This window comes from Nipponia nippon, unplaced genomic scaffold (assembly GCF_047370975.1).
Source record: "Nipponia nippon isolate SJK-2023a ecotype South Korea unplaced genomic scaffold, ASM4737097v1 scaffold_7, whole genome shotgun sequence".
NCBI lineage: Eukaryota > Metazoa > Chordata > Aves > Pelecaniformes > Threskiornithidae > Nipponia > Nipponia nippon.
The window spans coordinates 12,238,761-12,254,111 of record NW_028262391.1 but is presented as its reverse complement, the minus strand read 5'-3'; the positions used below and the strand labels follow the sequence as shown (position 1 = coordinate 12,254,111).

Sequence of the window (15,351 nt, the reverse complement as noted above, 5' to 3'; positions counted from 1 at the left end):
AAATTGCAGGTGTGTATTTCCTAAACGGTTTTGTGTTAGTACCAAAGTCCTTACTGTAGTAAGTTTCAGTAAGTTTGAATGGTGACCTGAGTAAGTGGTCATTTTCTTCAAATTCATTCACAGGGAGGGTATATTTAAAGCTGTTTTGAAATAGGAAGAAGTCTTTGTAATTGTTTTTGTAATTTGTAATTGGTCTCTACAGTTACCCGAAAGGAGGTTGTAGCGAGGTGGGGGTCGATCTTTTCTCCCTAGTAACAAGCGATAGGACGAGAGGAAATGGCCTCAAGTTGCACCAGGGGAGGTTTAGGTTGGATATTAGGAAAAACTTCTTCACCGAAAGGGTGGTCAGGCATAGGAACAGGCTGCCCAGGGAAGTGGTTGAGTCTCCATCCCTGGAGGTATTTAAAAGAAGGGTAGATGTGGTGCTTGGGGACATGGTTTAGTGGTGGACTTGGCAGTGTTAGGTTAATGGTTGGACTCGATGATCTTAAAGGTCTTTTCCAACCTTAACGATTCTATGATTGTTTTGCGTGCCTCAACCCTCATTAAAGTGCTCTAGTGAATGAATTGGTGTAGCTTCAGGCCAGATTTGTCCTGGTTTAGATCAGTGACCAAGTGATTGATGAATACTTGTGTACTGTGGTTAATAAAACCGCAGTACAGAATGGGGTCGATTGGGAATGATTCTTTGCTGATTGTACAGCACTGAAAGGCTGATTTTTGTGGAGAAAGTAATGGCTATAACATGTTTTCTTCTGACTTGTTTAAATATTGTCGTGAAATGTTTGCATCCACTGTTTTTTCACCTTTCACTTCCTGCTGTCTTCCCTTTCTGATGGACACTGGACATACAGGGTCATGAGAAAGAAGCGTTACAGCTAATGGCAACATACCTACCCAAGGACACCTCTCCAGGGTCAGCCTACCAGGAAGGCGGAGGTCTCTATGCCTTGGGTCTCATTCATGCTAACCATGGCGGGGACATCATTGACTATTTGCTGAACCAGCTGAAGAATGCCAGTAATGATGTATGTACTGGGTTCAGTAATGAACCTTTGTTTTGTTGGGAATATCCAGAAGGGTGCTAGCTGGTTTAGAAGTCGGGGTTAGAAGTAACTAAGACCGTGGCAGTAGTGTGATACTTACACTTCCTGTCGGCCTTAAATATAAAGTTTGGTTTTAATAAGCTATTGCTCAACGTTTAGGTAGGATTTTTAGGAAATTCTTACATATTTGACAGTGAATCCAGCTTCATCTTTCTTACTGCTTCTATATCTGCTTTGTTTTGCTAGTGGACCTGCAGTGTTCAGGCACTGTTATCGCTTACAGCTTAGCTGTCAAAGGAAATATTTCTGCTGCCCTGTAGGTTTAATGCATCTTATACAAAAAGAAGTGTTTTACTTCACCACTTACTGTTTGTAGACCTCTATGAAAAGTCTCTTTTTAAATTAGGAATAGATTAGTATTTTCCCAGAATGTTCCCTTCTTCTCTTTGGGGAATTTCAGACTACTTCTTTAAAACTTCTGTGACTGGATCCCACTCATCTTATTGCAAATGTACTGCCTTTCCTGTATCTGTTGTTAGAACAAAAGAGGATGTAAACTGTTTAAGTGGGTACTGATTTACCTTTCTATTCAAAAGCTATTACTCGGCAGCAATTTTTATACATGGCACAGATTTATGGTTTTATGTAAATCACTCAGTGGGGAAAAAGACCTTAAAGATACTAGAAAGTCTCTTGTGCTATGTGTAAAGCTTCTGATACTCATTGTTTATGGGCTTTTGAATTGCTGTCTCTATTCTATTTTCTGCCTCTTTCATCAGAGTTACTGCCTGAGATGGTGAAAGTGGTTTTTCTAACAGGTTAAGTGGTCATTTTGGGTGGTTTGGGGCTAAAAGTTTGCAGCTTTATATTGATGGAAAGATGTCTACTTGAGCTGAAGCCATATTGTTCCCTGTTTTATGATGACTGAACTTGCATATGCTTCTCTAGATTGTCCGACATGGTGGCAGCCTGGGTTTGGGTCTGGCTGCCATGGGGACAGCACGTCAAGATGTGTACGATTTGCTGAAAACAAATCTATACCAGGATGATGCAGTGACGGGTAAATATTCTGCTTTCAAAGCAAATAACCATCTGAGGCCTTATCAGGCATCTGGGGTTTTTTGGTGTGGGTTTTTTTTTTTTCAGGTTTTCTGTTAGCAGCACAGATCACTTCTAGGTTGCCTTAGCTGCATTTTATTTACTGACCTTTTCCTGATCAGCATGGTTCTTTAGTTATGTGGCAGTAATGTTCGGAGGTCCTGTCAGGACTTGTCTGTGGCACTATGCCAAATATTGATAAAACATGATAGGTCTTTAAACAGTCCCTTATTTTACTCTATTCTTGCCTTTGTCATAGGCTTTTTATTTAGTGTGGTTGATCTCCAGAGCCATGTGCCCTTTTTGGCTGAGAGATAGGCTTGGAGAAGTTTGTGGGGGCTACTGCTTCATTGGCAGGGGTTCACAGGAAAACTGCCTCAGCAGTGGTCCAAAGAAGAGAAAATTGAACTTGGTAGGGAAGAGCACTAAGTTGTGGTTGGTAGGTTTTCATTAGAAGCACACTTGGCTATGAATAATGTGGTTGCTGGGCATGGTGGTGTCCAGAAGTGATCCGTTGGCCTACATCTTGTGTGATTCTCTAGATACAATATTGTACTGCTTCTGGGAGCAGAGTTTGCTTGATTTTTTGCTTTTCTGTGCTGTGCAGGTGAGGCAGCTGGCCTGGCACTGGGATTGGTTATGTTGGGATCTAAAAATGCTCAGGCTATTGAGGACATGGTTGGCTACGCACAGGAAACCCAGCATGAAAAGATTTTGCGAGGCCTTGCCGTTGGAATTGCTCTGGTCATGTACGGGAGGATGGAGGAGGCAGATGCTCTCATTGAGAGTCTCTGCAGAGATAAGGTAAGCTTAGCTAGGACCTAATCCCTGGCCCTTTTGTTACACCAGTGACCTTCCTGTCCTTTTGTGAACCCTCCAGCTACGGTGGGTTGGCTGTTTCGAACCGGGGAAGTTCTTACATAGGTCTGAAGTGGGGCAGTTTCACAGGTTGCTTCACTCTGATCAAAAATACAAGAACAACAGTGCTTAGTTGTGTGTTTCTTCAGCCTCATGCTCAGTCTCCATAGTCCTGTGAGCAGGAACAAGGAGCAGAACAGGGTGTAATGGTTAAAAACAGATGAGGTACGCTGTAGGTGGGTCATTGTCAAGGATCTCGTAGTGGTCAATAGCAGATAGTGAATAAGAAGCAGAATGACACATCTGCCAGATACTCTCTTTGGCAGCCTGTGGCATAGCAACTTTCTGTCCCCCTAAAATTGGTAATGACAGCCCTGCTTTGGTGATTGTCCTGTTACTCATCCATAATAAACAATTAAGCAGTGGGGCTACCTGTTTGCAGATTCAAGGCCCAACAGTGGAACAGATTTAGAGTCAGAATTACTGAGTCCCTGTTTGGATGGATGTTAAATATTGATGCTTTCTCTTCCAGGATCCAATTCTCCGTCGTTCTGGCATGTACACTGTTGCTATGGCATACTGTGGCTCAGGGAACAACAAGGCTATCAGACGCCTACTGCATGTGGCTGTAAGTACTGCGGGCTTACGAGCACATAGCAAGAAATTTGTGGTGAAAGAGAAAGCACATCGCTTTTACAGGCTTCGCGTCTACGGTGTTAATGTTCTGGTCCAAATCAGAGATTGTGAAGTGATGAAAGCTTTCCTTAACGCTATGAGTAGAAATAACAGGATCTTCTGACATTGGGATAAGTAGACTTTCAGCAAGAGAATATTTGACCTAGTATCACAAAAAACGGAACCTATTAAAAAATAAAACATGATCCTAAAGTAGTTGGTAATGGGTTTGCAGTGAATAGTCTGCATAATGATGGGCTGGGGAAAAAAAAACAAGCTGTAAAAGATGAGGTCTGTCTGCTCTTTGATAGGCTTGCAGTCACAGTGTACGAACAAGGGTGAAGCTGTTTCAGCTAAGGCTGAACATGACTGTTAACTTTCTTTCTGTATAATCCTGTCATCTTGATTAACTTGTGTGCCTGACACCTGGCCTGAAATGTTGCAGAGTCCTCAAGTGTTTTAACTATATTCTGAATGTCCTGTTTTCCCTTTTGTAGGTGAGTGATGTGAATGATGACGTGAGGCGGGCAGCCGTTGAGTCACTTGGTTTCATTCTGTTCAGGTACAATATCTTCCTTGGTCACTTCTACAGCCTTCAATTTGATGTCTGTTACATTTTCAGGAAATGTGGTACTCTAGTGCTTGCACAAAATGACTCAATTGGTAACTGAATGGAGGTTGAAAAGTGAAAAAATTGAGAGAGAATAAAACTTGGTTCAGAATTAGAAGCCTTCCTTAATGTTCAGCAGATGCTTAATGAGCTTTTCCGTAGGCTTCCGGACTTAAAACTTAATTGTCTGAATAGAGTTAGATGAAGTTGACAAATAGAATGCAAAATTAATATTTGTAGGATTGAGAGTTAATTAAAAATTAAATATACAGTGCTTGTGCCAGGCCTTTTAAAGGCAGCAGTACTCAGACAAATATGTCTGCCTAATTGCTATCCAAAACGTTCCTGGAGGTTGTGACTTCAGTAAGAATAACCTGAAGAAGGATGTCGAAATAGTCTTTGTTGTTTTTTAAGTACCCACTCTTAAACCTTGACAGGTTGCTGGGCTTACATAAGCCCATCACAAAATAGTCATGATGTTTGCTTTGGTTCTTTAAAGTGAAATCTGTTGCTGATCTGGTATTTTGTAGTGCTCTGTAGTGCTCTATAGTTCCCTAGGTAAGAGGTGTTTGGGTAGGTTTTTTTTTTTATTAGATTGGGGAATTAGAAAGCTCCCCAAGGACTGCAACTTCATCTGTTAATACAGTAATCTGTGTAGTCCAAGTACTGAGCCAAGCTGCAGCCTTTGAGTGTGCTTGAGAGGAGGCATTGCGTACTTGGATCCAGGACTGCAATTTAAAAATCTTTGTTCACATCTTCTTTGGGTTAGTGGCAGTCTGTAAATTCATCCTAAAAGCTGGATAAGAGGTGCTTAAAGCTGATATTAAAAAACTGGATTACTGATGTGACCAGTCAATTTGTCATTAACCATTGTCCTCACGTAGAAATTGCTCCATTCTGTTTTATCTGAAGCATATTCTGGCTGCAATTAAATGTGGTTTACAAACAGAACAAATTCTCTTTGTGGGCAGCAGGCGTCTCCCAAGAGCTTCTGCTCTGTTGCTTTCAGTAAGCACAGATCGTTCCTTGCTGCATAGCGATCCGTGTCTCTCGTGAAGCCAAAGGGTCTGTTTAACTGGCTTCTGCATCTGTGTACAGAAGGAAAATTCCATGCAGGCTCTCCATAGTTTCAGGCATCTTTTTTCTAAACAGGTTGTGACAAAGCATTTTTGATCTCTGGTTTCAATGTAATTTTTCTTTTCAACAAATGCAAAACATAATTGGACATTGATAGCTCCTACCAAAATGAGAAGCTTTCAAGGCTCTGAACTAAACCATTTACCATGTGCTGGCATCGTGTTGGAGCAAGACAGTTCTGGGCCTGTTCTCTACGTATCCAGCAATGAGGAAATGAGCGACATCATCTTTGACTCTTTCACCTGCTCTGCAGTGGTTCAGATCTTATCCTGTCTCTTCCCGTCCCTTTCTGGAGGGGTACAGTCCAAAACCTGCTCAGACAATAGGGAGGAACATTTCCTTGTAAATTCCAGTGTCCACCTTACTTGGTAGCAAAGGACTAAAACTTTTTAGCTGATTATCCCTGGCTTCTGGAGGCAAAAGGATTGTGTTAGGCTGGTGTAGCTGCTAACACTTTTCACTTGATAACTTTCATAAAATATGTGATCAGTTCTTTTGCTTAAAGACACAGTTCTGGAGGGAGCCCTTGGTTTGTGTAGCCCAGACCCCTGCATTCACATACAACGGTGGAAGGGATTTTCTGCTTAGAGGGCCCCACCGATTACCCCCTGCGTTGCTCTCTCTAATTATAAACCAAAAACCATGTTTCAATGGATGGAAAGAAATACTGTCCCTCAGTGTAGGGATCTAGAAGCTGATTTTTACATTTACCTTTCCTGTTTGCCAAAACTGCTAGCACTAATTGTGCACTGCAGGCACGCAGAGACATCAAGTGGGCTGTGAGTTTGTTGGACTTCATGACTAAAATGACATCTCTTTCTTAGGACTGTTGTTTGTTGAAGTCTAACTGGATTTACTGGTCTTAAAGGCCACGAATACAGCATTGAATACTGGCAAGAGTTGGTGATCTGTCAGCTGCTAGGTATACAGAGCTTTTGAATGAAGTGTTTTGTGATGGGAGGTGAGCAGGTCGGTAACACTGTGGGCTAAGCCCCAGAAATTAATTTCGTCTTAGATGAAGGAACATGACTGAAACTTCTGTGAGAAGAGGTCTCATTGAATTCTTTATATGTGGTTCCAGAAAAGGGAACTGTGAAGTCAGGATTGAAATAAGAGAATAAATTTGTTTAATGTGGTCTACATTTTTCTTGGGGAATTCATGCCATTGCTGTAGGGTTGAACATGCTGGAGGTGTAAGTTCATCTGCTGGGTTGTACACTACAGCAGCAGGAGTATGCACAGACTTGTGCTTCTGTCTGTTCCTCCTATAGGAATAATAAAATCCATATACGGGTGGAGGTTACACAGTCAGAGGGTGGTAATTTCCTTAAAAGCACCACTGGTGAACATGACAGAGCTCCTGATGGCTAGGAGCCCACAAATCTACTTTGTGTCATAAATAGCTAGTTTTTCTCCTTTTGTTACAGCTATCTGTGAATAAATGTTCTTCCTCTTGGATTTGACCTAAAAGTGTCATAAATGTCACAAAGCCAGCTATGTTTAGGTAATATGTTTGCATAGCAGAACATTCTGTAAGGCTTTTCTGTCCTTGCTTACCTCTGTGAGTCTTCCTTGCTAGCACATAGGTGCAACCCTGTGTACACTCAAGAGCACAGCTTGGCTTTTATGGCTAGAGTTAATGAAAGCAGCACAGTAACAGAGTAAAATGTGATAGAACATAATGTAATAAAACATGCCATTTAATTTTTAAAGCAACAAGGTTTTGCTTTAACTTGAAGATTAACTTTTTTTAAGCACCAATTTTTTTAGGTTTTTTTTTTCATCTTTTTAATTACTGGAAAAGTCTACAAAAGAATGTGTGTGGCTATTTCATTGTTCAAAATTCATGAATTACGGTTTAGATAGGATGTTCCAGTCTAGGTTAAGTTTTGCCTAATAATTGCAAGATTAAATTTTCTGGTGTGTTACGAAAGATATCAAATTACCCAGGTACATCATTCAGTACTTTCCTTGGCATATAATTCCTTAAGAGAATTTCTATATTCCTTAACATATCAAGTGAAAACAGTCTGTAGTTATGGCTCTCTTTATGTTAGTATCAGTTGGGGTTTTTTGTAACTGCAATACCTTTTATCTTCTTAAATAATGTTAAAATGCACTTTCAGCAGTGTTCAGGAGTTTTCTTCCTACATTCTTTTCCAAAGCGTCTTTGTTGCCTGGAGCAAAGGTGAGAAGTTCGTGAAATTCTTGCTTCTGTGACAGGATCACTAGCTGTATTTGCTCAGCAAGTCCTGTGGTACTTTGAGGGTAAGCCATGTAAGGAACACTTGATGGACTGTATGCGTTGCTCTGAACATCAGCTATGGTGCAAGAGTTTTGAAGGGATTTGGGGAGCAGAGATTAATGCTGCTGTAGCAGTTACACACTTGGATGTTGGATGCACGCTTGCCTGGCTGCATGAACGTCTGCAGGCAAGTTGCTCTAGGGAGCAGAGCAGTAGCAATCATACTGCTTGAGCTGCAGAGTACGTTGCGGGGTCCTGTTCATACAGCACAAAACTAACTTCCTTGTTCTGTTCTTGGACTCCCTAAAGCTTTCCAGGGGGCCATGTACGTAGAATTGAAGCTTGTTGGCCAGCAGTGCTGCTGCCATTGATTCTGTTTTTGCCGACTGTTTAGAAGCAGTCCGCAGGTCTGCAGACTGGGGATCGAAAGCACAGCTTGCTGACTATAGGACTTGGTATGGCTTTTTTCCCTATTGGCTTAGTGCCTTACAAAAATTAGGCACCAGTTATGTATTTTGTGACTGATCATTTTCATGCCACTGTATTAAATTATCGGAAAATACTCTGGTGCAAGAGAATTGTTTCAAAACTATCTCCTTTCTTCCTCTTCACAACTAGCAAGACAGTCAAAATAGTACGGAATAAAAACCTGAGACTTTTTACATCTTCTCTCTTTTTCAAAACGGCCACCTCTTGCAGGAGATACTTTTAAGTAAAATGTTGTTGTAAAATGGTAGAGAGGCATGAATAAAGCTTGAGATGTTTGGAGATTGTAGTGCGGATGCAGGGCTGTACAAGGAGCTGTATTGTGAAATAGCAAGAAGAGAAGTGATGTATTTACTTGGCTGCTGTACGTGTCTCTGTTCTCCCAGTCCTGACACTTCTGCCAGTGATCACAGATGGCAAACTTACCTTATTGTTGATGTTTGTATAGTAGTCCTTCTTTCTACTAAAGTAGTTTATAAAATATTTATCATGGCTGCTGGAAAACAGCATTTAAGGTGCTTGTGATTTCTGGTCAGCCTCTTTCTTTTTTTAAGACTATTATGATGAGATGGAAAACACGATAAATTTAAAGTGGTTTACTTTCTAAAAATGGAAAGAATTATTTTTATCTTAATTTTTACCAGTTTAGATCATGAACTGGTCTTTATATTGCAGAGTGAGATGTGATTGGTTTATGCAGTCAGCTTTATTTTTATATTGTTATATGTTAGAGCAATGCTGCAGCGTATCTAAACACTTTATATATGAAATGAGGAGGTAGATGTTACAGATATAACAAATCTGGTTAGGGAGAAGGCTTCAGTGTGGGATGCAGCAGTGCTTGAAAGCATGACCTGAAAAGGTTTAATGCTCTCATAGCAGTTGTTAAGTCCAGGGGAATAAGAGCCATGGGGAAGCAGGACTTCAGCTGTGGGATGCTGCTTCTGCCTTGGTGCAGTATTGTTAGGAAAAAGCTAAGGGCAGGAGCGGGAACAATGCAGCCTCTAGAGAGTCCCGAAAGGAAGATGTAGTCTCGGCTGATAAGTGTCGGCTACCCAAACATGGAGAACTCTGCATGGCTTATGTTCAGTTCTTCGTTTTAGGATGATGCAAGTGAAATAGTAATGTTTCCTGCTTTTGTATTCTTTGTGTTTACATAGCCTTTGATATTTTAAGGCAATATATTTGTTCTAAAGCAAACACAGATCAGATACTTGGATTTTGTTCCAGGAAGACTGGGGCGGTTTGTTTTCTTTAACTCCTACAGCCTACCTTTATCCCGTAGGCAGATGGCAGAGCTTCTGCGTAATTGAGTATGAGGCTAACAGTCACTCTAACGTGATCTGTACCAGTGACTTTTTCAGTGTATTAATTGTGAAGAAGAGGAATTCAGTGAAACATACCTGCTTGTTAATTCTTAGGTAGGAAAGATTAAAAGGGTTTTGTTTACCCTCCAACTCATTTTGTCTTATTCAGTCTTCCTGGGGGAGGAGAATGAGGGTCCCTTTCAGTGAAAGGTTAATAGTAACAGAAATCTTATTATCTTCTTATTATAATCAGAAGAAGCCTTAGACTTCCACTGAAGTCTTTCTGGATTTGAAAATGCCTTCATCTGCAGGTCTGAAACTGGAAACAGAGCTGTGGGTCTTCACTGACCAAACTGTAGTGCATTGGAGAAGTCCCTGGGCATCTCTGGCAAAACTAATCTAACTTCTAATGAAAATTGTAGCTGTACAATCAGATTGCACAAATACATTCATTGTTCCAAATGATACACTATGACATCTTGCGTTCTTTCCCTGCTATTGTTTTATTTTTGTTCTAGACTTTGTATGCATGAGATTTTACTTACTTTGGAAAACAGGGCTCAGAGCCTTATATCACTTGAGAGCTTTTGAAAACCTCAGCAAGTGTTTTAACTTCCTACAGTAAACTGGAATCTTTACACAGATGAGTAAATTAATATGATTGGTTTAAATCTGAGATAGTTTCTTCAGCCTAGCTTATACCCTGCTGAAAACTCAAAAGTATTCCTTCAGGAAGTCACTTGCTCCTTAGGGCCTAAAAATACTGCCTATAGTGCCTATAATAAGCCTATAAGCTTATCTAGAAAGATTTTCAGATCACTAAATCACAGCGTGCATGAGAAGAGGGAGAGAAACCAGGCTAGTATGTTCCCCTCCACACCTCTAATTCCAGAAAAATATTTTCAGTTTCTCAGATTGTACACACTAAGGCTTTTTAACCAAGTAGCTAAACATTTTAAGCAGTGCGATTTGTAACTAAATTGATTGCCTGACCAAATCCTTGAATTTGCTTTAAAACTACTGTTCAGCAACTGAAGTTTCAAATTAAGTCATAAAAAATGCTGAGATTCTTTGAGCCATTAAATGAAATTGATGAATTTTTTTTTTTACGGCAAAAACTTCCTGTTGGATTTTATTAGGGAATATTGATGTGCATCTTGCAGAATAAACGGCTCATTTGTTGTGCAAGGTTTAATGAATTTGAAAATGAGTTGCTGTCACCTGTCTAGAGCATTTGTAAATAGGATCCTTCAGAGAGCAAGAAGCTCCCAGTTTTTAAGAGGATGATGCTGTTTTGCAGAGGTTAGAAAGGACGTCGATTTCTGGATGCAAGGAATCTTAGATGTGGCTAGACAAATAGGATTTGACATGAATTATTAAAATAAGAGTAAAAATGGACATTTTGATGAGCCATCTTTCCTATTTTCATAACTAGCTTCCCATTTAAAAATGAATTTAGAAATGAATCTCCTGTTCTGCAGGGCAAAAGCCTTTCTTTGCAACTGGAGAAAACAGTGTGTCTCATGGGAGCGGACACTGACAGTAAACACCATGGTGTCAAATGCCAAAGCAAAAATATGGAAGTTACTTCTCTCCTGACTTTTGTTTTTGCCATGTTGATGGTTATGTAGAGAGCCAAAGGGGATGTGAAACAAAGGAGTGCTTCTTAGCAGTTGTATGTAGGCATCTTTATCAATTTGATGAAAGAAATCTAATGCTTCATGGTGATATTAAATCAGTCATGAGAACTGGCCAGAACTCTGGGACTCCTGGCTCCAGCTTGCAAGGCAAAGAGCCAGAAGAGCTCTGGCGAGCATCCTGCCTCTTTGGGCTCTGGTGTCCCAGGTTGTTCAGTATGCCTTTACCAGGTTCACTGTGCTTGCATTACTTTACCTTTTAAGGCTGATGTTACATATGACAGCCTAGAAAAAGATTTAGAGGCGTAATGCTTTTGCTTTCTCATACCAGCTTGCAGTGCTGTGGATTTCTCCACAATAAGAAAATGGTGTAGGAAAATGACGTTTTCTATGAAGCGCCGTAAAAAAAAAAAAAAACCAACAGTGTGCCTCTTTTATGCTAGTGAACAGTTTTATAGCATCAGTCTCTTCTAAGTGCCTTGACTTCTGCTTAATACTGGATTTTTAAACTATTTTGATGCATTTGAAAATTGATGCTAGTATGGCCAGGTGTGATGAGATTCGGAAGAGTTTTGCACTTGGAGAATACAAGATAAGTGATGAATAAAGTTTTCTGGCTGCCTAAAAGTTTTCTGATAGAATCTGAACTAAAGGCTTGCAGCTTATAGAACCCCAGATGGTTTGGGACTGGTTTCACGAAATGTGTTTTATATGACCACAGCTGAGACTAGCTGAATTTCTTGCTTCTCTATGTCTTAGGGTGGCTTAAAGGTTGGGATTTTGTTTGTTTGTATTTTCTTGGTTTTGTCTGTGTTTTTTTGTTGTTTTGTTTGGGTTTCTTTTTAAGGTATTGCCTTTATTTGCATTTCAAGGCACTCATTCTGTTAGGCTTCAAACTCCATTATTTTCCTCTCTGCATGACTGTTGGGGTGGATATATTTATAGGTAGTCCTTATGTCCATGTCTGCTGTAATTTTTAATTAGATAGGCAGCCAGAACATTGACTGAATATCTCCTAATGTATTTTAAATAATTAAACAACAAAACTCCCCATACTTGTCCATTGTTCTTCTGAAATGTATTTCTTCCCATAGTGCTTGTATGTCGCAAATCAGCTTTGACTTTGTCTGTCTTGCCTCTCTGGTAGTTTAAAAAGAAATGAAATATGCCAGATAAAAGTTTCTGTGATAATGAGGAAAGTTGAACTAGATAACTGTGTAAGTTGTTCTTTTATGTAATATATAGAGGCCATAGAGCTGGCCAGGTCGTTGGTTTGGCATGGGCCAGATTCTGAAAGAATGAGAGCATTTCACTCCAGAGAAAGGAATATCTTGTTTTGTTTTGTTAAATGGGAAATGCGTGACCCTTTTCTCCTGTAAAAAGGTCTTGTGTTCTGCTAGCAAGTGGCTGCAAACCTTTTATCAATTATTATTTAGGCTGCTGTCTTTACGAAGAAAGCTGGAAGCTATAAAAATACTCTCACTTCACAGCCAGCATGTAAAAATATTTTTTATATATTTCTGTTACTTAAGGATGATGCTCGTGGATGTAGTCCTGAGCCTCCTGTCTCGCTTCTCAGCACCACACGAGCAGTGTTGTCCTTCGTTACCATACAACAAACTTGTGTTTTTTTACAGTAGCTTGCAGTGACTCTTCTTTTCAATCATATCTTGCTAATGAAGGTAGTGTCTTTGTTCAAATCTGTTCTTGTAGATACAGTTGCTAAAACAAGATCTCTGTCGTCTGTTATGTTGTCTTTTTGTTTCATAGTTCTGCATCTTCTTTTACTTCTCCCTCTGTCCTTATGCTTTCCAAGACTGTTATCTGAATTCTTAGCTTGTTTGCTTTGTCAGTGGACAAGGAATTTCTTTTTACGCTTAGTGTGTTAAATGGAATGTGCATGTTTTCTTGATGATGTGCTTCTGTCCATGGAGAAATTTCCTTTCTCTGTAGGAAGACTGGATTTTTGATTAGTCACTAGTCCTTTTGATTGAGGTTTATTGTTGCTGACTAAATTCAGTAACTGGAACATGTTGACCTTCTATTTAAGGTTACTAAAATTGAGAAATCTATATGCTGGCTTGACAAAATACATCTTCCCTGGGTGAGACTTTTTTCAGGATTGTTTCCTGCTGGTGGAGTCTAACCACTGATTACGAAGAGGCCTCGGAATCGTTCTCTGTGGGACACTTAGGCAAATTACGCCTCGTGTCATTGCTCGTTGCAGACTGACAGTTGTACAAGAACTGGGTCAGACAGAAGAGAACTAAGTTACCTCTTGCTTCTTCCAGATGCTGTGAGCCAGCTGTGGTGTTCCTGCTGGAAAGGGAAAATTTTAAGTTGTTGCTGAAAGTAGATGATTGCTGCCTGCTGTATGAATGGGTTTTGTTTAATCGGTGTGGATTTATTTAAGTAGCAAGAGAGTTTTCAAAGGTGACTGCTTCTTGCTCTCTGGCTGCTGGGAAATAACCCCTCAAGAGCAGTGCTGTGCCCATTTGCCTCGTGGTGTTATTCCTCATGAAGGCTGGTTTCTGCATTGCAAATGATTCTTTTAATTTTTTTTGCTGTGATCACTCGGTGCGTGGACGTGATTGCGCTTTTACCTGGTTCCAGAGTGCCTGCTTTAGGTTAAATGAGACACTAGTCTGTGACGTTTTCTGCTATGTACCTGGAAGTTTTGGGGGGTTTTTAGGTTTGTTTTATTCCTACTCCCTCCCTCCTTAAGCTTCAAAATAATCTGTCTTATTAAAGGCTTTTGATTCTCAAATACTTTTTAGATGTAGGCATCTTTCACAGCTATAGAAATCCATCAATTCTGGCTTTTAACTATGGGATCCTCTTAAACAAATCAAAATTTGATTAACGAAAGAGGAGTAAGAGCAGTTAGAGCTTATTCTAACTTAAGTGGCTAGTGTCTGTCACCAAAAAGGGGAGGAAGGAGACAAATTACAGTAAATACCACAGAAATATTTTTAATACTTTCTCCTGGAACTCTCTGGCAGTTGTTACATTAGGTTCTGTTTCGAACTTGCATATGTTTTAAATTAAATATATATAAATAAATGTTGGAAGGATATGTTATCTTTAGTACTTTCTGTTCTGTGGATGAAAAAACCTAAGCCTTTTGCTGTACATAATTTTAGTGTGTAACTGAAGAGTTCTGAAAACATTAAAAATGAAAACAAAGCCCAAGCTGAAAATTTTACTGTAAATGGAAACTATTGAAAAAAACCGTTGAGCTGCCTGCTTACTGTAAGAACTCCAGTACTTTGGGGAAATCCAATTTCTCTTCCCAAAGAGAAATGGTCTGGAGCTGTCAGAAGCTCCTGATTTCCCAGGCGATAGACTCTGGTAGCTTTTACGGATGGTGAGGAGTGATTCTTTCTATGAATTTTGTGCTCTGATGGAAAGCTTGAGCATGTTTGAGAGAGTGCAGATTGGGACCTGTAGTCTTATGCCGTTAGTCCAATGAAATTATTTTGAGCCAAGCTAAACTGCAAATGTGTGCAGGTCTAGATAGTACTGTTGTCTCTGCTGTCTCTTAAGCACTTGCTCTTATTTTCAAGTGAAATAACTATTCTGTCTGTGAACTTTGTGTGAACTATATGGGATGAGGGAAGGCTTTCACTGACGTTCCAATGGTCGTACACAAGGAAGTTTGTTAATGTAAATTAAAGGGGTGTTCCAGGCACTGCCTGTCCTGTTTTACTCATGGTTATTGATGTGGTATTGTCCTATTTTGGTTAAATGCTCTCATTTTCTTAGTATGAAAAGAACAAAGGGCAGTTTTCTGTGACAACTCTGACAATACCAGGCTTATGTGTATGTGAGAGTAATGGAGATGAAATCCAGGTGAGTAAGAGATTCTGCCCACCCCTACAGTAAAACCGCAAAGGGATCATTTCAGCACATGGAATTTTTTCTGACCCAGCTAAGAACGGGTTTTACCCTTTGTGGAATGGGGACGTGCACCTTTTGGTCTCTGGAACGAGTGATTCAGCTTGTGATACACAAACCCTCAGAGAACAAGAAAAGCTCATACTTGGATATGCAGTCTCAGCAGAGGAACATATCTGTAGGAAGCAATGCAGTGAGCTTGTGTGCTGTTTTGTTTACACAGAGTAAAGGTGGATTTAAATTGAAACCAGCAAGCTTGTATCCCCCTGCTAAATTCATCGCAGAACATCAGCCTACAGTGTTCTGTCTTCTTGCCAGAATGAATGTTAAAGTGTTTGTACAGAGAAGCTTTTCT

General features: G+C 40.0%; 1 protein-coding gene across 1 annotated transcript in view; it reads left to right on the top strand.

Annotated features, from left to right (window-relative positions):
• Window positions 1-15,351, top strand: part of PSMD1 (proteasome 26S subunit, non-ATPase 1) — a 75,427-nt gene that overhangs the window by 13,478 nt on the left and 46,598 nt on the right. Inside the window, exons 12-16 of the mRNA XM_087739078.1 lie at window positions 855-1,028; window positions 1,995-2,106; window positions 2,752-2,948; window positions 3,535-3,630; window positions 4,175-4,239. Of these exons, the coding sequence (XP_087595204.1) occupies window positions 855-1,028; window positions 1,995-2,106; window positions 2,752-2,948; window positions 3,535-3,630; window positions 4,175-4,239 (644 nt within the window). The remainder of the gene's footprint in view (window positions 1-854; window positions 1,029-1,994; window positions 2,107-2,751; window positions 2,949-3,534; window positions 3,631-4,174; window positions 4,240-15,351) is intronic.